Below are 26,409 nucleotides of genomic sequence, written 5' to 3' on the forward strand. Positions count from 1 at the left end.
CTAATACAACAGTTCATATAAGACAATTACACCCTTATTCATATTTATAAAGACAACTACATTAAATTAACATTTATATTATTAATGGAGGAAAATTCACTCCAGCGCTGGGGATCGAACCCTTGTCCTTGGTTCTATGTACCAAGCGCTGAGATACTCCGAAGTTCAATCCACAGTACCGGATCGAATCCCTCTTCTCCACTGTTTTCCCTTTGTGGTTTTACTCCATGTTCGACACATATTTAGACATATTATATCATGTCAACTGCCATTATACAAGGAGCGCACTCAACTGAGTGACTTGGTGGCCGAGATTCCACAGTATATGGACTGTTGGGCGAAGATTCTACGTAACAATTGTTACCATAACAGATAAATTCTATAGGACCAAAAATTAATCTTTACGTAAATGTTTCTACTCTAAGTCCATCTTACAAGTTATTTTAAAGTAATTTACAACTCAAACCAAAGGAATAACTCGTCAGGCTAAGTAAATGCACGTCACTTTAAGTAATGTAATGTATTGTAAATTTATTTCAACTCAACAATAGGATTTGCTCTCCGCACAGTAACACAGTATTCGTTAGTGCACTCCTCAGACGACAATGACAATTTACTTGGACTATTACGAACAACAATGAACTGTTAATCTTAACTAATATTTACAAAGAACTATTTACAAATCAGAACTGCCAGTTCTCAGTTCACAGTTCTTCTAGCTCAGTCACTCGAGTTCACAGTATCTCGAACCACAGACCTTCAGAGACAGTTCACTGTACTCGAACTCAGGTCCCTCCAACTGCGGTCCACTGCACTCGAACTCAGGTCCCTCCAACTGCGGTCCACTGCACTCGAACTCACGCCTTCGGATGCTGACACAGTTGCGGACGCACACTCGAGTCGAACTCTGGTACACAAGACTGGCTTGCTTGCTCTGCCTGAATAAACTGAAACTGCCCGAGTTCGCTGGCGTTTCTTCTTTTATAGCAAAATCATAGTTACGAGAAATTTCTACGGGTGTCCTCTCGAATTATCTGGCTATCTCCACTTCGGACGGACTTCTCTAGAAGATTCGGGAGGGTCCGTCCCCCCTTCACTCCGCGAGTAGCACCTGCGCGCGCACTCTCCCCTCGTCGCGTTGACGTAATACACCCCCTCTGCCCTTCAGCATGCAGATGTTCCCCGTACCAGCTTTTCGTCTGCCGCGCGCCCTGTCGGACGCGTGTTCAAACCCCGTTGCAGCTGTCACAGTATCTTTTTTTTTTAATTTACAACTTTATACACAACTGTGTAAGTTATTCTTGAATCTCCTTAAGGAAGGACAGCCCTCAAGGACCACTGCAGGTAGTCACTTCCATCATTTGAGTTGGATTTCAAAATGAGAATTTACCTACATCTGTTCTCTGTTTTCTGCATATCATTTTAAACTCATGATCGTTCCTACCATAGTACGTTGGCTTCTCTAACTGAGCTGTTATGTCTACCCATACTTTTTGACCTAGATGTGCTCTACACAATGATATTGATTTAGTTTTTCTACGTCTATTTTTCAAATGTTTCCCATATAAGTTCCTTTATCTTATCATTCCCGTGTACTCTTACCTTTAACAAATTTAGCTGCACTATATTCTGTGCGCAAGACTCTATAATTCTATGTTTGTCACGGCTAAGCAGGGCCAAGCAGAAATCGCATCACAGTGAGGTTCTCGCATTGATGCAATGGGCATAGAATTAAGAAGGAAAGCCAGAAACAAACAAACCTGAAAAATTAGGTTCAAATTTAGTGGAAGGTGGAGTTTAATCGAGAATTTCTAGAAGGCACTTTTGTAGCGAAACTTAAAGATGACAAAGTGAAATATATACATGGTTAAAGCTAGAAGTGAAGACGATTCCCTTGCTGAACTAATCGAAGCTGCTTGCAGGAACAAAGCGAAGAAATCACAGAAATATAGGCAGCCAGGGGATTATGGTTGGCCAAGCTAGAAGAGAACAATTAAGAAAGAAAGGAAGTGGCAAATTATGAGATAGGTAAATGTAGCATTGGAACAAGTAGACGCCATTCTGAATGAATATATGAACACGTTATTTGAGAAACCCCTCATGTCCAAAATCTTAAAATTTTCAGGAGAGATAAAAAACTAAATATTTCCCATATGAAAATATTTTTATGGAAATATATATTCTTCTCTGGGGTTTCCAGTGTAACTACATGTTTCAAGTTCATAATTGAGGTTTTAACACAAGTCAGTTCCTCAGAAGAATTATTTAAATATTTTGGACCTGAGGGTTTTCTCAAATAAAAGATTAAATGTGGGAAGTTATGTCACTATTATTGAAGCAGAATGCGATTGAAGGTATTGTATTGTTATAAAGTATTAATACACGTATTATATAGGGTGCAGCAGTGGGATATACCCAGTAACAGTTTTTATAGCCCTGTTGTGAGACACTCAGGACGAATTGAAAGGAAACACATATATACCTGAAGTAATCTAGTACAATGAAATTTAGTAATGATTGATTACTTTTAAAAAACTACATTCCATAAGTAGTCTCCACGGCAACGAATACATTCCTGCAATCTGCTATGAAAGTTCTGTATAACTCGCCCCATCAAAATTGGTTCGATGGCACTAATTTGGTTCCTTATGTTTTGTTTCAGCTGGATGATGGTGCGAAGCTTGTTGCGATACACCCTACTTTTGAGATAACCCCATAGGAAGTAATCAGCTGCAGTCAGGTCAGGAGATCTTGGCGGCCAGGCAATGTCTCCAAATCGTGGAATTATTCGTCCTGGAAACATGTTTCGCATACAGTTCACTGAACCATGAGCAGTGTGTGCTGGTTATTTCCAATGGGGTTATCTCAAAAGTAGGGTGTATTGCAACAAGCCTCGCACCTTCATCCAGCTGAAACAAAACATAAGGAACGAAATTAGTGCCATCGAACCTGTTTTGTTGTGGCGAGTTGTGCAGAACTTTCATAGCGGATTGCAGGAATGTATTCGTTGCCGTGGAGGCTACTTATGGAATGTAGTTTTTTAAAAGTAATCAAACATTAATAAATTGCATTGTACTAGATTACATCCAGTATGTGTTTCTTTTCACTTTGTCCCGAGTTCTCCACAATAGGGCTGTAAAAACCGTCATATCCCACTGCCACACCCTATATTTTGATGTCTACAAAAATTATTGGTATCAGTCAATAATACTGTGAAACAAAAAGTTGGTTGATAAGAATTTTCTATTAATCATCCTTAGGTAATGTCTTACTACAGCACTGTTCAGTTATATCAAATCATACAAATGCTACCAACATATAAATATGTAACTTTTAACATGACTTATTTACTTATGGCTTTTAAGGAACCCAGAGTTTCATTGCCGCCTTTACATAAGCCTGCCATCGGTCCCTATCATGAGCAAGATTATTTCAGTATCTACAATCATATCCCACCTGCCTCAAATCCATTTTAATATTATCCTCCTATCTACGTCTCGGGCTCCCTAGAGGTTTTTTTCCCACCGGCGTCCTAACTAACACTCTATATGCAATAAATTCTATATTTGCCCATACTGTTACAGCCCTGCCCATCTCAAACATTTGAATTCAATGTTTCTAATTATGAAGAATACTGCAACTTCATCCCTCTTAGCCCCAAATATTTTCCTAAGCACCTTATTCACAAACATCCTTAACCTCTGTTCCCCTCTCAAAGAGAGAAGCCAAATTCCACAACCATAAAAACAACCGGTAATATATCTGTTTTATAAATTCTAATTTTCAGGTTTTTTAAAGCAGACTGGATGATAAAAGCTTCTCTACCGAATAATAAGAGACATTTCCCATATTTATTCTGTGTTTAATTTCCTCCAGAGACATTACCCACATATAAATATTAAAATTTGTAACATTTTGAAACCTGTTCCAAAATCACAGAAAGTGATGTAATTGAGAAAACCCTCATGTCCTGTACTTGAGGGGTTTCTCAAATATATGTATTTTTCAACAGGCTCTATATGCTACAAGAATGACTAAACTTGAGGAGTTTCTCCATAAAACGATGTATCGACCCCTAAAGATATTATATGATCCTTATCTCAATTTTGAAAAAAAAAATGGACATGAGGGGTTTCTCACATAACCCGTTCATATGTAGTATGTCCGCAAATTAAAAGAGGACTTGGAATAGCTTTATTTGATACAGGATCGCAGATTTCCCTAGTGAAATAAAATTCTGTAATTAAATTTAAAGAAGATGGAAGTTATGTTCAAATTTCAAAGAATAATGGGGGACAAACTTAAGGTGAAAGGTAAAGTACCTTGATGTTTCTGAATACATTAGAACCAATTAAATTTTATTTCTTTTGTGGTAAACAGTTTACCTAGACAACTGGATTTAATTTTAGGTCACGATTGGCTTTCACAAAATGGATATATGTTCACAAAGTTGGTGACGGTTCCTCCATATAGTGAGGTCGTGATAGAATTTTTAATGAAGGAGAGAGGGACGCATTATATAGAAAGGCAGTTTTTTTGTCATTTATGCCTCTAGCTTTGTATTGTGAAAACACTTTCCCTTGTTTATTACTGAATATAGCGGACCCACATATGTAAAAGAAATGCAAAATCATAATGGGTTGTTTACAACTAAGAGATTAAAATTATTACATATTAATTTGAGACTATGTGCCTGTTTCATAAAACTAGCAGTCTACTTACAAGTATTGTAAATACTTCTTAATAAAAATTGTAGTGTAAAATACTAGTTAGCAGTGTAGCAACAATGCTGTTTCATGATATATGAGCACTTATAATTTACACTCCTAATTAGTAGTTCATTTTATCAGTATGTAAGACTGATAAAAGTAAGTAGGAGAATATATTTAAAAGCAATACAACTCATAATAATGGAAAATAATGTTGTACAAATGAGTTCCTCATCTAGTGATGAGGAAAATATTATTGTAAGACGTCCAAGAATTTTCAGAATACCCATGTAAAAATGAATACTGATACTAATTAATAAATTTATAGAACAAATTGGATTCAATTAAAATGATTATGGCTTGGCGACGATAAAATTATTTTCATTTACACATCTTATTATTGAACCAAATAAACCTCAGGTGCATTTTTTACTGCATATATTTCAATTTTAGCGCATATTTCAACAGTGCATAGTTTCATTCATATTTTCAGGACTTTTCGTGCATATCTAATGTTCCGTGGACTAGCTAATGAAATAGAAATAGCACGGCAGCCTAGATCATCATGTACACGGTTTTATAGTATTTTCTTGGTGAAAAATATATTGTCATTAAATCTCGACGATTTTATTGTGGTAGGCATTAATCGTTGCTTACGTGATTACACGTGATTACGTGTGTAATCTCGTAAGCAACGGCATTAATACTAAGTTATGCATTCAGAAAAATTTGCTATTTGAAGTATGACGATTGCAAACAGTGTTATTGTCAGAAAACCTTAACGCAGTGCTCTGATTTAAGAGGGACTCTAGTTTGAGAGTGAGCTGAATAGAACTTTAGCTGCGTCCACACTGTTCAGTTTTCCATGCGCATAAACATGTGAAGAATATTGTAAGAATCAAATTAAAACACGCGTTTAATTAAGATGCGTGAAGATTTTGTGTCTACATGGTGCGCCGTTTTGAACGTCATCTTCCTTAACCTTATATATTAATTCGTCGCCTGAATGCAAGAACTAGGTAACTTGATTTTTCGTATTTTGTGACATTGCCTATTTACTTATTTATTGCACTAAGGAATATGTCTCGTTTTCTTTTACCTATTTGTTATATTGGAAAATAGATGTCGCTGGCATCGTTCGATCAGTTACCTAGATCCTGGATTACATTTTGTGCGATTTTTGCTATGCTATAAAACAGGTAACTAAAAAACGCAAATTTCGAGTTACCTATTTCTTGCATTCACGTGACGAATTAATATCAAGTATCAATCTTGCATGCATTGCTTGAATGCCAGAAGTTGAACCATGTAGATGCACCTCTATGGAGTATTGGACGTATTTCTCCTATGATAAATTTGAATGTAACATATGAAGACATTATTACAAAAACAACCCTAGTCATTTTTAATGAAAATGAGTTAAGGACACATTTGCCACTATTTCAGATGTTTATAGATTCCAAAAATGACATTATGTCAGGTGCAATAACCACAAAGATAAACACCAGTTGTACGGAAACAGTTGACACATGTTGTTCTATTTATTTCCATTTTCTCCTGAAAAATAGCAATTGTTATGTTAACGCTTACGTTATGTTTAATTTTCATTCATGTGTTGCGTTGCATTGTGGTTACAATATTGAAGATTGTAGTCAGATAAGTGTAAATAAATGTAACATGCACTTGGGTGCTCGATAGAAAATGCACATGGAGACATTTATAACTACAATAGCAAAATTATTAAAAGTATTCTTAAAGTGGCATTCGGTTTTCGAAGTTCGTACGTACTGATCATTTCACGTGATCAAACAAATTATAATTTAATGCCACATTCACGAGTAAAATATCCATTTTTGCATTAAAAATTTAAAATATGCATTTTTCTCCGGAATATACATTTGTATGCATTAACAAACACCAGTCAAATTGTCTGTGAAGGTGCGGCTTTCAAGGTATAAAATTTCCGCATACTTGTAAAAGAATGAAGAAAAAAAAAACATGCATTTCAAATACAAATCTGGGCTCTAAGCATGACCAGCACTAATTTTGCATATGGTAATGTATTTACATGGCAGGAAAAACTAATTAGGCCTACAACACCGGTAATGAGAATGAAAGGAAAAGCACAGGTGTATTCACATGTGTAATTATTTTGATAAGGCTTCGAATTATACTTGAATCGATTATTTCGAAAATGTAACATGTACAGTTCTGCGCAAATACTTCAGTAGCATTTATTACATGAATCAAACTAAAACTGAGTTTGTTATTCATTTCTATAGATGAAATAATTATGTGACATGTTATGATTTTTAACAGTAACGTTATATAAGAAAACTATTTGGGGCTAAGAGCGATGAAGTTACAGGAGAATGGAGAAAGTTACACAACACAGGACTGCACGCATTGTATTCTTCATCTGACATAATTAGGAACATTAAATCCAGACGTTTGAGATGGGCAGGGCATGTAGCACGTATGGGCGAATCCAGAAATGCATATAGAGTGTTAGTTGGGAGGCCGGAGGGAAAAAGACCTTTGAGGAGGCCGAGACGTAGATGGGAAGATAATGTTAAAATGTTATGGTTTATTTAACGACGCTCGCAACTGCAGAGGTTATATCAGCGTCGCCGGATGTTCCCGGAATTTTGTCCTGCAGGAATTCTTTTACATGCCAGTAAATCTACTGACATGAGCCTGTCGCATTGAAGCACACTTAAAAGTCATCGACCTGGGCCGGGATCGAACCCGCAACCTTGGGCATAGAAGGCCAGCGCTGTACCAACTCGCCAACCAGGTCGACTGGGGAGATAATATTAAAATGGATTTGAGGGAGGTGGGATATGATGATAGAGAATGGTTTAATCTTGCTCAGGATAGCGACCAATGGCGGGCTTATGTGAGGGCGGCAATGAACCTCCTTAAAAGCCAGTAAGTAAGTAAGTAATAAGTAGTGTGATATAGGAAAGAGTAAAGAGCATTCTGGTTGAAAAAAGTAACATGCGTGAAATGTTACATTTTCGAAATAACCGATCCAATTACAAAATCATTATCTTGTATTAACACTGATTTCCTATTCTTAGAAACTCATATTGGATGTTAAAATCAGTGTGAATCCTTACAGGGAAAGGTAATCTGAAGAATGATGAACAAGGGAACATCACATTGACAATGGAAAGAGAAGACAGACGTCACTTCCTGTTACTACCCGATCACGAGACGAGGGAGCTGAAGACAGAACCAGAATACGACCCATTGTCATTAGAAACATATGACGACACAGTTACAAGCAAACGTCACTTCCGTTCTCAACCCTGTCACGAGATGAATAAGACCATGCCAGAAAACGATCCATTGGCAGTAGAAAAATATGATGGAACAGATTTGGAAAAGAAGAAATCTTTGTCAGAGGTAAACTAGAAATTTTATTAATATTCCTCTGTATTAGTATATGATAATAATTAAAAATTATTATGTTTCTTGTGTAAAGCATCAAATATAATAAAACCTTCTGCTTGTTAACCTACTTCGTCTGCCATTTGAATGCGACAGCTATGACTATCAGCAGATAGCAGTATTCCCACATGCCAGTTAAGCCTCGTTCACACTTGATATCAAGTAACTTGGATTCAAGTTGCAATTCAGACATATTCAAGTTATTTTGTTTTCAAGTATTATAAAATGGCGTCAATGGAAGTTGTGCAAATAGGAATTTCTGTAATAGTAAGCCTCCGTGCCAGGGAACTGATAAAGATATTGAAGAAATGGACGAAACATTGTTTACAGAATACTGCATTGGAGTTAAATCGCTCGCTTGAACTCGGTCGAGTGTCTCACCCTCGAGTCAGATACGATCGGTCGTGATACGCTCGTAATAAATAGAAGTACAGTACAAGGTCATCTCACCGACATGTCTTATCTTGTATGAAAGGCGACAGATAAGATACACATATGTTTTGCTCACACGGTAAAAATAAGGCTTTATTTTCTGCGTTTATGACAAACGTTTAATGGAACAGTCAATGGAACATACCAAAACAGGAACATGAAGTTATAAATAAAATAGTATGAAAAACTTCGATATACAGTTATTATTGCTAATTAATAATTATTCAATATTTGATTTACCACATATATAATATGATAGGTCCATACATAGTGTTCCACCTATATACTGCGACAATGTAGAAACGTTTTACAAAATATTATTGATATAGCAGTAGATTAATAACAATATTAGTACAGAGATAACGTCACAGAAAATATAATAAAACGAATAATCATGCTGCACAACTGTTACAGACGCAAAGATTGATACACTAATTATTAGAGATTATTACTATTATTATTATTATTATTATTATTATTATTATTATTATTATTATTACTACTAGAAAACTTGATACAGTTCTTGCATTATCGTGATTGTGTTCTCTGTTTATAATAATTACATTTACGTCCAATAACATCTATCAGATGTGGCAAAAACAAAATCAGTCCTGTGTGGGAAAAGAAAAACATTTACCTACAACATTTATATTACATTTTAAAGCAAGTTTTGTAGTTGTGCTATGGAGAGGTTAGTTAAACACTGCAAAGTTTTGAAATGATAAACATCTATGATGTTACTACACAGTTCATCACTGTAACAAGAACGAATATCTAGCGCTCGGCTTATACCGTTCGAGGATTTATTGCTCGTGACAATTTTACCCAACATGCATGTACGCTACCTATCGGATTATGCTATGAACTACTTGGCGCTCAAGTGACAACGTCCGATGCAGACCTCTGGTTGTTTAGAATGGATTAGGAATTGTATTAGTGTGAGAAATAAATGGTAATTGACCATTAGTACCTTAACAAATAAGTGAATGTCCAGGCTGTATCACATAAAATCATGCCATAAGGATGAAAGAGTGATGGAACGGAGAAAAATTCTCTCCGGCGCCGGGATTTGAACCCGGGTTTTCAGCTCTATGTGCTGATGCTTTATCCACTAAGCCACGCCGGATACAACCCCGACGCCGGTTAGAATCATCTCAGATTAAGCTCCATCTCTTGGGTTCCCTCTAGTGGCCGCCCTCTGCACTAAGTCATAGATGTCTATGAACGCAGGACCGAAGTCCATACATGTGTTGAGGTGCACTCGAATGAGTGACGGTTGGCCGGGATCCGACGGTATGGGCGCCGTCTTAAATCACAAAGTGATTTATTACGCATATCATATATATTTTGATGTACCGAAGTACATATGATATTTCCATGCAGATATTCTGCGTCATCATATGATGAAAGAGTGATGGAACGGAGAAAAATTCTCTCCGGCGCCGGGATTTGAACCCGGGTTTTCAGCTCTACGTGCTGATGCTTTATCCACTAAGCCACGCCGGATACAACCCCGACGCCGGTTAGAATCATCTCAGATTAAGCTCCATCTCTTGGGTTCCCTCTAGTGGCTTAGTGGATAAAGCATCAGCACGTAGAGCTGAAAACCCGGGTTCAAATCCCGGCGCCGGAGAGAATTTTTCTCCGTTCCATCACTCTTTCATCATATGATGACGCAGAATATCTGCATGGAAATATCATATGTACTTCGGTACATCAAAATATATATATGATATGCGTAATAAATCACTTTGTGATTTAAGACGGCGCCCATACCGTCGGATCCCGGCCAACCGTCACTCATTCGAGTGCACCTCAACACATGTATGGACTTCGGTCCTGCGTTCATAGACATCTATGACTTAGTGCAGAGGGCGGCCACTAGAGGGAACCCAAGAGATGGAGCTTAATCTGAGATGATTCTAACCGGCGTCGGGGTTGTATCCGGCGTGGCTTAGTGGATAAAGCATCAGCACGTAGAGCTGAAAACCCGGGTTCAAATCCCGGCGCCGGAGAGAATTTTTCTCCGTTCCATCACTCTTTCATCATATGATGACGCAGAATATCTGCATGGAAATATCATATGTACTTCGGTACATCAAAATATATATATGCCATAAGGAGCAAAATTAACTTATGATTTCTATTTCTTTGTGCAGGAGGATAAATTATGAGCCTTCATATGTTTCAGATAAAAGTAGAATGTGTGGACTCCTCATACGATCTCACGTCGGAAATGAATTCTAAGGAAAATTCAGTACCATGGCCTGTGGTGAAGTGCGAATCTGAGGTGAGTGCAGTTTATGCTGGTTATGATTTCTCAAACCATTTGATTTTTTACTCATGGTTATCTCATCTAAAAAGGGATTAAAACCATATATGGGACTGAAACACCAGTTGCCTCTGCCCACTGCATGCGGTATGGCAAGCAAATGTCCAGCGCTTAGAAATATCTTTGTTGTCGTCTCGTGGCACTACAGTCTGGAAAACGATCTCTGGCGTAACTAATTAATTATTTATTTAAGGCTATGGATCTGTAAAACTTCTACATTTTTACACCAATTAATCTGAAACTTTTACCGCATATTTCTTGCAATACACAAATTTTCATTTTGACATTCCAAATAGTTTAGGTATAATTAATTTTTGTTGTTTCTTTCTGAAAGACTGAATTTTAGTTGTCCCAATTTTCAAAGTTTACATAATTTTCACTAAATTCATTTTTAATTTATTCTTGATAAATGTGTGTAAAATATGAGACAAGCGATTCATATTTTTGCATTTACTTTTAGAGAAAAAAAATATTTACTCTTTTAGTTTTTCATTTTTCAATTGTTTTAAACTTTTCACGTCCTCATCACATGGCGATTTGAATATTATCAATAGCAGAAAAACATACGTGTCAATTTACTTCACATAATTTTGTGGACTTCTGTGCAATATTTCACTGAGATTCGAGGAAAACTGCAGTCATTTAAGCATTTTGAATGTTAAAATATGTTTAAAATTATGAAATAGAGAAAACGAGTGTCAAAATAAAGCCTGTATATGATAGATACTATCGATATCATTCCTTCCTGTACAAGTCTATCACACTGAATGAAAAGTTAAAGTAGTAAGAATGAAGAACAAAGTCTGTCAGAATGAGAGCTGAGTGTCAGTTTAAATGGCTGCAGCTCCACGCACGTGCTGGTCCCTTTAAAACATTCTACTCTATTCTATTCTTTGCGTGACACTGCGAACAGATGGCAGGACTGTGACCAATTTTCAAGTTGCACACCACTTCGGCAGGCCATGTTATGCATGATGTGTATCTGTGAAGAGTTATGTTATGTACTAGGGTGAGTGTATGTGTAAGTGTAATGTAAGGAATAGGTGAGGTTGATGATGAAGGTGAGAAAGGGAGAAGGGGAAACCTGGTGCCAGCACGTAGCCTACTCCTGTGGAATAGCACCAATGGGACCACAAAGCTTAACCCCATCCGACTGACGAATCACTATCTACAGTCACATATGCCTTCCCTTCATATGCACTGCGGAGAGATTTGGGATTTAACCCAGGCATATTGGTGCACAATCTAGTGATTAGAAGTTGTGCACCGCCATCTCTCCTAGTCCCGATTTAGAAATTTTACATGAATGTCATCAATCGACAATCAAATCGATTTAACTGCCTGATTAATCTGTTATCGATTGTAATCCTCATTTGTACTCAGGGCTGGGCAGTATTTGAAATATGTATTTGAAATACATTTGTATTTTGTAATTTGTAAGGATTTTCGAAAGATTTTGTATTTAGATACGTAACATTGATGTATTTTGTATTTCAAATCCTCAAAATACTTTTTTTTTTCTTGTTCTTCAAGTTTTGGATTTGGATTTGAAGAATGAACTTTTGTCTTATTTGCCTACCCATTTCAGATGTGCTAGCCATACACTTAGTTTTCTTGCCACAACTGATTTCCTGAATGCCATGAAGAAATCTCCAGCAGCATCAAGGATCCATCACCCAACACTTGCTACATGTTCAGCATTATGGAATGCGTCTAGGAGACCCAAATCCTCAGAAATTATATCAGATGTCTTGAAATATTCATTAAAGTTTCCTTGCCCAACTCGATGGAATTCTCTTTATGACTCAATCTCTCAAATATTGCAATTCAAACATGATATAAACAGTATATGTGAAAAACTGGGATTGCCATCCTTCAAAGATGTTGAGTTTCAGTACCTTGAAGAATATTGTGCAGTTCTGAAACCCATTGCCGTAGCCCTTGATTTAACGCAAAATGAGAAGACTTGCTATTACGACCAACTTTTGTCCACATTAATTTCCCTGAAAAACATATGACATATTCTGTTATCTAGCAATGTACACCATCTATTCCAAGTAACTCCAGTCCTAATAAGTTCTCTTTCATCAAGATTTAAAGCGATGTTTGATCTGACCCCAGAAGTAAATTGAGCTATTTTAGCAGCTTCCTTCCATCCATCATGTAAGATGGATGGCTACCTGACACTGCCTTACCAAATGATAGGAGGACACAGAATATGTGCGTGAAATAAGCTGAGAAGTTCTCTGCTACACCTTTGGTCAGTTCAGACGATGAAAACAATTTTTATGTTTTCAACTCAAGTACAACAGACTTTGAAAAAGAAAAAGAAAAGAACTTGTCTACAGCAGAGTATGAGTCATACAATTCTTCAATGGCAAAGGGACAACCCTGTGCACTCTAGAGAATTACCCAACAGTGAAACAAGCTTTTATAAAGTATAATACAAGTTTGTGTTCCTCTACGCCTGTAGAAAGACTGTTCTGTTTTGCAGGATTTATTCATTCACCAGCAAGGGGATCCTTATCTGATAAACTTCTTGAGAAACTGTTTTTTTGAAAGGGAGCTGTAATTATTCATATGTAGCACAATTTCATTGTTGACTGGGAAAAGGAAGAATATTCAGTTACAGTGTTTATATAAAACTTCGAGTAAAATACTTTTAATGTTAATATAATATTTTAGATTTTCAGTGATATTCTTATTTCTTTAGGCCTATATTGTATCGAGTATTTGAAATAGAAATGTATTTTGGTTAATTTCTTAAACGTATTTTGTATTTGTATCTCAAATACAATTTTTTGAAGTATTTTGTATTTGTATATGAAATACTTGGATGCCAGTATTTTGCCCAGCCGTGTTTGTACTTACTAAGAGCAGGGGCGATTTCTCAGGGCATGCTATGCTTGCTGCGCAAGCCCAATACTTTCGTAGAATGTGTATTTCTCAAAATGGGATTACGTACATTAAAATTTTTGGAATATCGTATAGGCGTAATACCATCCGCAGGTTGCGCACCGCAAGTATCGCAACGCTTACTCGTTTCTCGGAGCTACAGGAAAGACGTAGAAATAGCGAGATTATGATGCGCGCGCAAGTGCCTTCCTCCTTAGTCCGTCCTAGGCGCACATGCTTCTGTTATGTGTTGTTTGAAGCTCTGGTCCGAGAGCTACACCAACGTTACACAGAGCAGTATTGACAGCGGGAATGTGCTGTGATTTGCGAGTGCAATGTAATTGTGTGAGCGGAATGCATGTGTTAGCTGCTGCATGTATTATTAATTCTTAAACATTAATTTGAAGTATTGCAATGAGTTCGGAATTGTGTGCCATTGAAACCTTATTATTAAATCCATTTTCCCGAAGGACTATTCAAGAGAAGACAGACATTATAGAGAATATGTGCGCTCGTTCAGAGCAGCTCAATACAACAATGTGCATTGGTTGGCAGGGTCGAAAAAACTAAATAAACTGTTTTGTTGGCCATGTTTGTTATATTATATCGAACTTCTACATCTGATAAGCGAATATGATCCATGACTCATATGATTTCATAATTATAAAATAAATTATTTATGTGGGTCTGATTATTTTTATTAATTATGAATTATTATATCCTCCCATCTTCCCTATGAATAAAAGAGCAAGCCTAACTTTCGTGACTACCATTCGCCCCTGACTAAGAGCAATATTGCATTACTGTATTGCTACTTATGCACCACCTTGTATTGTAGACGACTGACTGAGCTTGATAATGTAAGCAGAATTGTGTCGCAGGATTGGTGCAACATCAGATAATGTTGACCTTGAAGAACAAACCTAGCAAGTTGCGATATTGCCGTGTGCATTCAGTTTTCCCGATCTTTCGTATACAGTTTGGTGGAGGTTATGTTCAGCAGCATTGTGTTGCATTCACTTATCTTTTCAGGAAGTGCCTCCTGTTATGCACATAGTGAAAGAAGAACTGGATTTGGAAGAATCGACAATGGAGGACCACTCCTTGCGTGATAGGTGAGTGTCGTGTTTGATTGTTAATTTCCTTCTTCAACAAGCTGGATTCCTGTATGATGGTGGCCTTACAAGCTTTTCGTTAACGTTTCTTTCCCTGCTGTAGCTAAAGACCATTGCAGTTGGAATGCCAACTCGTCACCAAGTCTTTATATTATAGTCACCCCCTTGGTCTGTTTTTGCAACGTCTGTTTTGCCCATGCTGCGTGTAACTTTTTTTACCCTTGTAGTTCTTATTATTATTATTGTCTTCAGTATCTTCAGAATTATTAATTATTGTTCCACCACCGTGGATATTTTTCTGTATCTTGTTCCTGACCTATGTTTCGAATTTGACATAACTTTTCCGTCCATATAGTGTCTCCAAGTACTAACTCCAAACTTTCTTGGGGAGAGCGTGTTGATAATGTTACAGGTAAAGCATAGAGGGCACTTCACTCTATTATGAGAATCTTGAGAAAGGCTAGCCTCAAATCGAGGGAAATAGCATATCTAACATTAGTGCGACTGTTAATGGAATACGGAACTACGTGTTGGGATCCCTATAGAATATATCAGATAAATTCCTTAGAAAGAATCCAGTATAGGGCAGCGAAATTTGTTAAAGGTAAAAGAGGAGATGGAAACGATACGATAAAAGACCTTAAATGGGGAAACTTTGGAAAACAGACGTAGGAAAACTAGAATAACATCATTGTATAGAGCACATCTAGGTCAGAAGGCATGGGTAGATATAACGGTTCGGTTAGAAAAGCCAACGTACTATGGTAGGAACGATCATGATTTTAAAATCAAATGTAGGAAACAGAAAATGGATGTAGGTAAATTCTCATTTTTAAATAGAACTGTAAATGATTGGAATGACCTACCTGCAGCGGTCTTTGAGGGCTGTCCTTCCTTAAGGAGATTCAAGAATAACTTAAAAAGTTGTGTATAAAGTGCAAATTAAAATTAAGGTGACATGTATTTGCTTAGCTGACGAATTACTCCCTTGGTTTGAATTGTAAATTATTTAAAAATAGCGTGTAAGAGGGCCTTAGACTAGAAATGTTTAGTTTAAATGTAGTTCTGTTTATAAGTATGCATAAGGATGTAATTATTTGACTTATTTGAACTGTTGTATCAGTGAAGCGAGGTGAGTCAGTGAAGTTATGGTTTTACAGTGCAGTGAATAGGTCTGATCAGTGATAATTTATAGCGTCAATGAAATGTGTTCTATAGTGTCAGTGAAATGTGTCCTAAAGTGTCAGTGAAATGCGTCATAGTGCCACTACAGTGAGTGAGATGAGAGTAAAGTGAAAGACTATTATCAGTACCAATGTGAAACTTATGTAGGGCCTATACATAATTGTGTAGGTTGTATTGTAAAATTAGGTATTTTATGTTTTATTATTAATTGTAATTATTGTGTTAAATCGTATTGCGTATTCTTATTGTATTGTGTATATAATTGTATTGTGATTGTATAATTGTATTGTGTATTGCTTATCATTTTATTGTGAATTGTTTATATTGTGTATACCACTGCCACCGGGTGCTTGCCCACTTGCAGTGTAAATAAATAAATACATAAATACATAATACATACATACATACATAACTGTTTTATAAATTGTAACTTTCAGCTTTTTCGAAAGCAGATTGGATGACTAAAACTTCTCAACGAAATAATAACAGACATTTCCCATATTTATTATGCTTTTAATTTCCTCCCGAGTGTCACTTATATTTGTTACTGTTGCTCCAATATTGTACTCCTGTTTTCTCACAAATTATTCGTGTTTTGGTTAACTTTAAAATTGAGACAGGGAGATCTAAAACCCACTAACTCCAGTTTTTGACAAAATTGAGTTATGGACTGGATGGTGCTTTTTAGTTTGTCCCGCATGCGTGGAAGGCAAGAATACACTAATATCGACATTCATCTGCATTCTGTGGGCTGTTTTAAAACTCGTGGAAGTCAGAACTCCACTTACTCCATGGAATAAGAGAGTTTTTGCATTCCAAGCTTAATATCCCAGTAGGTGGCAACACTATTGCTCAACCAGCTGGGTAAAGTGATACGATACAGTATTCAGAATGTCACAAAAATCTATGAAATCCATGTAAGTAAGACTATTAAAGGCACAACATCGAGTCGATTAACTTCCAGAAACCCCAATACAGATGCATCATTCCCCAGTCAACTAATAGTACATTATGCAACGAGGCAATAATGGTAGTAATTAAGTCGCGAGTATATTTATGAAACGAGCGCGAGTTTCATAATTTTCATACCAGCGTCTTAATTACCATTATAGGCAAGTTTCATACGACTTTTTATGCTCGACCATATTTCTAACTTGAAATTATTCATGTTATTGTTATGTGAGTGCAATAGCCTACCTCATGAATTGTGAGATGTGCGCAAACGCGAAAATATTGATTTTTTTCCGGCAAACGAATGTCGACGACCTTGATATAATCTAGAGAGTAAGATAAAAATTACTCTTGATATAACCTTGATATTGAATTAGAATTGAAAAACGAGATGACAAATTGAATTTATTTGAATATTATTTACAATTAACGCTAATTATTATAGTAACAGAACATAACCTTCTGCGACAGTATTGGATTTCCAGCCTCTGTGACGTTTCCCTCGTCTTTCGATTGCATATCCGAGAATAATCGAAAACCTGAACTTCAATGAATAGGTGTACTTTAATGACATGCATTAAAGGACTGCTACCAGGTGTATAATTACTACATTTCGGCATGGTCGAGCATAAAGTACAATTCAGCATTGCCATTGAAAGAAGAAAGCAAAAGGAGTTGCAAAATTTAATGCAGTTTATTTCTGAGGAAAGTAGGATGAATTACCAAACTCTGTTTGCGGACAGTAATAATCTAGAATCTATATGCACAGGAAGAATATGAGAGTGAGAGAAAAAAACAGAATCTGTAACATGAATGAGACTGTGTTAACATATTGTTTGTGGTTTTATTTGTGTATTTTGATGTGCTTTTAATAAACTTTTATTTCTCGTATACTCCAATGTTTCATAAGGGAATTATGATATACTTTTTTCCCCCCCCACATGGCTCATATTTATTCACTTTTCTTAATTCATAGACTGTGGAAGTCAGAAAACGAGTAACTCCAGCAGTGTTTATTTCAAATTGTAGTTTAAGATAATGTAAAAATTTAGGTTTTGAAGTATTTACGTGATAAAGAATGTAATTTTACACAATATTCCAATGTTTCATAAGGAAATTATGATATACTTATCTTTTTTGCTTCACATGGCTCATATTTATTCACTTTTCTTAATTCGTACACTGTGGAAGTCAGAAAACCACTAACTCAAGGAATGTTTGTTTCAAATTGTAGTGTAAGATAATGTAAAAATTTAGGTTTTCAAGTATTTAATTGATAAAGAATGTAATTTTACACAATATTAATAGATAAATGTATAATATTTAAAGTTAACAAGAGAAATAATATGTTTTTTCTCTCCCCTGTAAAATTTGGTTTATCACAGTTACGGAGTTTTTGATTACAGCACTGATATTGTGTTATTATATTTTCAAACTCTATTCTGTCAATCGTCTCTAAACACACACCTTCATCTCAAACAGCAGAAATAACTAAAATGCTCTCTCAATTAATATCACTCAATAAAAGAATTGTATTCCAATGGATACCATCCCATTGTGGAATCCTGGGAAACGAGAATGCGGATGCTTTAGCAAAGAAGGGCAGCACTGCTACTTACAGACCTGTTACTAAATCTACGTATTACTCTGTGAAAAGATTTATTAAATCTACATACTTAGACTTAAACAAACAAAATTTGATAACACAATCACAAGGGAAAAAATGGAACTCTCTGCATCAAAATCCACAGTTAATTCCCGATTTACCACGAAAATCGTCTGTAGCTGCATTTAGATTGGCAACAGGCCATGATTGTTTGGCCAAACACCTGCATAGAATTTGAACATATCAGTCCCCTAACTGCCCATTGTGCAACTCAAACCAAGAAATGGATTCGGAACACCTCAAAATCTGTGCTTCAGTGGCTGGTCATGATAATATCTTTGAAAAATATTGGAGTGCAAGAGGTCAAATGACTTTATTGTCAAACGCTTGGCATTAGAAAACAACAACATATTTTCAAACTAATTGAGTAGTTTGCAAATGCAAATGGAAATCAATACTGACATCCTTTTACGTAAGTAGCTAATCACAATCACTTGGTTTAAATATATTTGTTAATTTCGGTGTTTATTATTGAATATAATTTATCTTCAGGGATGTTACATTAATATGAGTTATTTGTGGACATTAAGTATATCATTGAGAAACATGTTACTTTTTCGCATTTTACACTTCGTTATCCTGGTTGTCCAGTTCTACTGAGGTTCAGAACTTTAGAGCAAACTAAGGGTATTAGCTTTCCAAGGCAGTAAAATCATTAACATGCTTCCTGTAGGAATTAAAGTTGTGAACAATGTATCACAGATTTACAGCAACATTTGACCATTATTTTTCACCCATTTTAATTTGTTGTTCAATATCCTCTGCAGATGCATCCGTAAATAAATGTCTTCTTCTTCTTCTAGTAGTATCACTGCCTCTGCTGCTGCTACTACTACTACCACCACCACCACCGCCACTACTCCTACTAGTGCTGCTACTGGTGCAAACACTACCACAGCTCTACTTGTTTTCTACTTTGTAAAAAGGTATGTTCCATGTAGATATGGCATAAGTGATTCATGTTTTCTGTCTAGTATATTTTCCGATTCTGTGAATTTGTATTCACACGAATATAGAACTGAAAGATCAGACAACATATGCTTGACAGTTCCTAAATGCACTACAACTGTAGCTTATAATCACAGTAGCAACTTCGGTCCAAGGATCTATAACTACATAACAGCTGATATCCCAAACATTCAATTTGCCAATACTGCTTATTTTAAAAACATCCTTGTTTAAGGAGAAAATATAAATTTTCACTTCTTGTAATACCTCAGTTTTTCTTTTTCTTTTATCTTAAAACTTTCTGAAATTCCTCTTGAACACAAGTATAAATTTTTCCTGAGAGTGCTAGAATGATTTTTTTTTAATAAAAGGAACCATATATATCTTTGTACTAGCAATAAATTATTATTATTATTATTATTACTACTTACTTAATTATGGCTTTTAAGGAACCTGGAGGTTCATTGCCGCCCTCACATAAGCCCGCCATTGATCCCTATCCTGAGCAAGATTAATCCAGTCTCTATCATCATATCCCACCTCCCTCAAATCCATTTTAATCTTATCCTCCCATGTACGTCTGGGCCTCCCTAAAGGTCTTTTTCCCTCCGGTCTCCCAACTAACACTCTATATGCATTTCTGGATTCGCCCATACGTGCTACATGCCCTGCCCATCTCAAACGTCTCGATTTTATGTTCCTAATTATGTCAGGTGAAGAATACAATGCGTGCAGTTCTGTGTTGTGTAACTTTCTCCATTCTCCTGTAACTTCATCCCGCTTAGCCCCAAATATTTTCCTTAGCACCTTATTCTCAAACACCCTGAACCTATGTTCCTCTCTCAGAGTGAGAGTCCAAGTTTCACAACCATACAGAAGAACCGGTAATATAACTGTTTTATAAATTCTAACTTTCAGATTTTTGGACAGCAGACTGGATGATAAGAGCTCCTCAACCGAATAATAACACGCATTTCCCATATTTATTCTGCGTTTAATTTCCTCCCGAGTGTCATTTATATTTGTTACTGTTGCTCCAAGATATTTGAATTTTTCCACCTCTTCGAAGGATAAATCTCCAATTTTTATATTTCCATTTCGTACAATATTCTGGTCACGAGACATAATCATATACTTAGTCTTTTCGGGATTTACTTCCAAACCTATCGCTTTACTTGCTTCCAGTAAAATTCCCGTGTTTTCCCTAATCGTTTGTGTATTTTCTCCTAACATATTCACGTCATCCGCATAGACAAGAAGCTGATGTAACCCGTTCAATTCCAAACCCTGCCTGTTATCCTGAACTTTCCTAATGGCATATTCTAGAGCGAAGTTAAAAAGTAAAGGTGATAGTGCATCTCCCTGCTTTAGCCCGCAGTGAATTGGAAAAGCATCAGATAGAAACTGACCTATACGGACTCAAACTCAAACTGAACAGCAATATTAAATACACGTGTTTATATCTCTGGCAAATTTCTCTTCTTTATCGATGATCCCATCTTCCTAACCTCTACGACTGTTTGCAGAAAATTTAAATCAAGTGTTGACAATGATTAAGGAAGGCCTATACAGAAAATATGGCGGTTTTGGACAAAAATGGTATATGCTTTTTTTTGTTTTTGTAAATTGTTCCTAATATCCTACTCTACACGTCTGCAAATTTTCAAGGTCATAATACGACGTCATAATTAAATGTCTGAACTTTAAATTCATTTTTTTCCTTTTATAATATTTAGTGTATCGTATTGTGAGCTTATCTTTATACTTTCATTTTTTCTTTACTTTCCTCTATTAGCATTTTTGTAATCGCATTTGTAATTTTTTTCCATTTCTTATTTAATTTTTCTCTCTGCATTTGTTTTTGTATATGGCTCTTTGTATTACGGTGGTGTGGTAGAGAAGACGTGGATCATAACCTTAACTCCACCAGATGAAACAAATAAATAATTAACTAAATAAGTACCAAGTGAGCCAGTAAACAAGTAACTAAGTGTAGGCTATAAATTAATAAATATGTGATTAAATGAAGACATGAATGAAGGAATAAAAAGTCAATAATAAATAAATATATAAATAAGAAATAGATACATGCACATAAATAAATAAAAATAATGACTAAATAAATAGGTAATTAAAAATAAATAAAAAGCGAACAAATAAATAGGCCTAAAAGAGACAAAGGACGAACGAACAAAAAAACATACAAAAAATCAAACAAACGGATAATCAAATAAATTAATACTAAATACATAAACAATAAATAAATAAATGATAAATAAGTTAATAATAAATAAATGAAAAATAAGTAAACAAACATGCAAAAAATAAACGAACAAAGAAGAAAACAAAGATACAAATAAAAAATAATATGGTTCCTATAAATTTTGTAGCTAAAGAGCTGATTTTTTTATTATATTCACTATACAGGGTGTTTCCGAGGTGATGTTACAAACTTTGAGGGATGATGGCGAAGGACACATGTATCAATTTGAGATAAGGAACCCTGGTCCGGAAATGACCGAGTCGAAAGTTACAAGCAAAAATACTTGTGTGGAAATGAAATAATTTTATTCCTCTGTACACCTTATTTATGTGTATTTATCTGTACATCTTAAACATACTGTATTCATCTGACGTTGTTTACGTTGTCTGCTTATCTACAGTATTTCATTCAGTGCGCTGTCTGAGGGGTGGGGACAGAAACTACACTAAAGCAATGGAGATGGCGTAATGTGTAACGGATATGGTCGGTCCTGATGTGCACGTCTGTAGACAGCAGTGTATGTGTACAAGTTGCAGTGTCCAGTCGATCAGTCCTAGTGAAATGGAGGAGTACACGAGAGCGGAATAAGCAGACCTGATTTTCGAATACGGATGAGCCAATGGGAACAGTAGACAAGCTCACAGATTGCATCGGGACAAGTACCCACGTAGGAGACATCCGGCCCATACCATCTTTCCACGACTATTTCAAAAGTTAAGGGAAGAAGGGCACGTGGTGCGAAATTACAATTTCATTTCCTCACAACTATTTTTGCTTATAACTTTCGACTTCCGGCCTCCCAGCAAACACTTTACATGCATTTCTTTGCTGTGGTCGTGCCAGAGAATCAGTGCAATTCCGAAACTTATTGTGTGGTTTCGTAACAAGCTGTTTTTTACTGTGATGGTTTTTTATCCCTTTGCCCAAGCTGAGGGACTACCCCTTATCGGCTATTCACGACTGCTTATCTAATATTTCGCAGCTATCCTACCTCTTTGGAGGCCATTATTATTATTATTATTATTATTATTATTATTATTACTATTATGTAAAAGAATAAGTTCAAACTACCTGTTATTTGCTGACGATCTCAAAATTTTCGCCCACTAAATAGTTGTGCCGATTGCCTAACTCTTCAAAATTATATTAATTCTATTGAACTTTGGTCTGATGATAATGCAATGAAAATTAATGAAACAAAAACCTTTTGTCATTTCGTACTCACGAAAAACTACTTCCATAATATTTAATTATCTCTTAATAAGGTCTGTATTATTAGTAAAAATTCTATTAAAGGTTTTGATGTATTACTCGATTCTAAATTATATTTTCATGATCATGTTCAATATATTTATAATCATTCAATAAGAGTGCTTGGTTTAATAAGATCTATAACTTATTCTTTTTCTACTTCAATGTCTCTATTAATTCAATACTTTACTTTGGTTCGATCTAAACTTGAATATGCATCTGTAGCCTGGAATTCCATCACTTCAGCTGATTCGATAAAATTGGAAAATATTCAAAGAAAATTTATTTCCTTATGTGCTTTTCGATTTGTACCCAATTCCTCTGACTTCAATTATGAGATTACCTGTAAATATTTTAACTGTTGTAGCCTTTATTCTAGACGTCAAAATCTTGATTATCAATTTTTTTGCGAAGTTATCAAGGGCGATATTGATTGTGAGTCTATCATAAACAATATCAGCCTTCGTATTCCTACAAAAGGTTTAAGATTTCAAAACAAATTTTATAAGAGAAATTTAAAATCACTTTCTCCAGTCTGTAGATGCATAAAATATCCCAATTTGCATGGACACAATTTAGATCCTTTTAAGGTTTTGTTTGTTAGTATTTACTGTTCTTGTTCTCAATTTTATTTATGTATGTTTTTCTTGATTTAAGATATTATTTATTTATTTTTGCACCTTTTTTTCTTCTGTTTGTGTGTTGTGCTGAACTATAATTGGCCTCTGCCTGTTGTTGAGCAAACAAATATTAATAATAAATGAATAAATTATTATTATTATTATTAATTGAAGAATATCAATTGGTTATTATATTATGGGGTATCGAAATTTTATTTCACATGTTGCTAATTTCTGTGAAAGCTATTGTTTATGCTTAAGAAATATAAATTATTTAATTACAGCTAGATGCTGTTGTTTTTAATATTTGTAGAATTCTGATCTACTAATATTTAATTTCAAGCGAGAATCATTATGTGACAAGATTAAATTTTTAGTTTAATATATCTTTATATAAGCCTGCCACATCTGTTCATTCCAGAATTCCAGTTAAACATAACACTGGGGAGAAGAATAAAGGAGCATCAAGTATTCTTCGCAAAGAAGAGACTGGAAACTTGAACTGCGATAAAAATTCTGTTTTCCCACTGAAATTTCTGTGTGAGAAGGCTTTAGCCAATCTAGATTGCAATAAGTCGCCTGGAATGGTGAATAATCTTAAGACAGACGTAAGATCAGAATTGTGCGCTCCTACGAACGATAAAATTACCCATAAAAGTCGTAAAAGCAAGCGGGTATATACATGCCGCCTTTGTGGAAAGTGTTTCGACATACCTAGTAAACTTAGAATTCACAAACGTCAACACACGGGCGAAAAGCCGTTCAAATGTCGTGATTGTGGAAAACGTTTCCCGTATTCGAAAAGTCTGAGCGCTCACAAGCTGCTGCATTCTGGTCAGAAACCTTTCAAATGTGACGTATGTGGAAAATGTTTTCTACGGTCTACAAATCTGAAAATGCATGAGCGCCAACATACGGGTGAAAAACCTTTCAAATGCGATGTTTGTGGGAAATGTTTCACGCGTTCGGGAACTCTTACAACCCACAGTCGCATTCATTCGGAAGAGAAGCGGTTCAAATGTGTTTTATGTGATAAATATTTCACGCAATTAAGCAGTTTGAAACTCCATATAATGCGTCATACTGGTGAGAAACCGTTCAAATGTGATGAATGTGGGAAATGTTTTTCCCGTCCGCTAAGGCTTTCCGATCATAAACGTTTACATACAGGTGAGAAGCCTTTCATATGCGAGTTTTGTGGTGAATGTTTTATACAATTGCGAAATCTTAAATTCCACGTACGTAAACATACAGGGGAGAAGCCTTTTAAGTGCAATTATTGTGGGAAATGTTACTCACGTTCGGAAAGTTTCAGATCGCATTCTTGCACATACCCTAAAATAGCAATTTGAAAGCCATTTAGGCCCGTAACACAATTGCAGAGTTTTCGCTAGCGAGGAATGTCTTTGCGAGAAAGAGGCGAAGAGCCTTCCTCCACACACTTGGCGAGTTCTCGCTATCACAGATCACACCTCGCTATAATCATCTATGCACTGCCTTCATGCAGAAAGCATTTTTCTGATTGTAGTAATCACTCGTTGGGGGAAATATTATAGGTTATGTATTTACGTATATTGTAGTACTTAAATATGTAACCTGTAAGTATATTGTCGTACTTTACAAATTACGTACGAACGCTGTGTTGAATCTGAGTATTCAGATGATGAGGAAATGGAGTTACATGAACATATTTTGTTATTGAAAGATGAAGTAGGCTTAAAATTAAAGCCAGAAATATCTGAAAATCGCATTGTATCTTACGAAAATAAGGGCGAGTTTGGGACACTGGTTTCGATTTGAACGATGATACGTTTAGGCGTTATTTCAGGTTGAATGGACCTCAGTTTTTTTTCCATTCCTGATATGATAGAGGATTCTTTGCTGTGTTCTGATTAAAATTACGTAAACTGTTAAGACATATAGATACATTATTTCAAATGTTTAATGAATACTATTAAATATCATCAAAATTAAATATAGCCCTATTTATTTTGAGATAATCTGATATTTGTCTCCAGATTTCTTCTTTAAGTTTCGTGTTTTTATAGTTTTCATCCCGTGTATCATATAAATAGGCCTACGGGTGACATCGTACAAGTTCGATAAGTTTCTGACTGCAATTATCAGCCATCTTTCCTCATTTTCAAATAAAAGCAATACAATTCATCGCCACCTGTGATATCTTTTTCTACATTCAATGTCATCAAGAGTATAAATGTCAAACATCTTTGATAAATGTGTCAAGAAAATTCGCTGAGCTACCGATTCCAGCGAGAAACTCGCGCGAGGTTTTTGCCTCGAGCGAGAATCTCTTCCAGTGTGTGGACGTCCATTTGAATCCATGTTATCAATCTTTGAATTTTCTCGCAACACATTTCTCGCTGGCGAAAATTCTGCAAGCGTGTTACGGGCCTTATGTAGTTTCTTTTAGTCGGTTTCAGAATGTGTACTAACACATAGGTTAGAAAAAGTTTAATTTTTGTGATTTTGGTATATGATAAGCATTTCAACAAAATGAGGTTTTGAATATAGTTTTATGCCAGAAGAGGTTGGGAATGCAAATATGATAGCGACGAAACTTTGCTC

General features: G+C 35.7%; 1 protein-coding gene and 1 non-coding gene across 2 annotated transcripts; one reads left to right on the top strand and one right to left on the bottom strand.

The window, feature by feature from the left end:
- The first annotated feature begins 5,246 nt into the window (after positions 1-5,246).
- Positions 5,247-26,055, top strand: LOC138691852 (zinc finger protein 675-like). The gene is made up of 6 exons (XM_069814393.1): positions 5,247-5,344; positions 7,834-8,120; positions 10,789-10,887; positions 14,857-14,939; positions 19,545-19,667; positions 24,245-26,055. The coding sequence occupies exons 2-6, from the start codon at positions 7,881-7,883 to the stop codon at positions 25,173-25,175; spliced, it is 1,476 nt and encodes a 491-aa protein (XP_069670494.1). The 5' UTR covers positions 5,247-5,344; positions 7,834-7,880; the 3' UTR covers positions 25,176-26,055.
- On the bottom strand, positions 9,652-9,723 carry TRNAY-AUA (transfer RNA tyrosine (anticodon AUA)). The gene has a single exon. It is a non-coding gene; the product is annotated as a tRNA-Tyr (tRNA).
- Positions 26,056-26,409: the final 354 nt, after the last annotated feature.

This window comes from Periplaneta americana, chromosome 16 (genome assembly GCF_040183065.1).
Source record: "Periplaneta americana isolate PAMFEO1 chromosome 16, P.americana_PAMFEO1_priV1, whole genome shotgun sequence".
In the NCBI taxonomy this organism is placed as follows: domain Eukaryota; kingdom Metazoa; phylum Arthropoda; class Insecta; order Blattodea; family Blattidae; genus Periplaneta; species Periplaneta americana.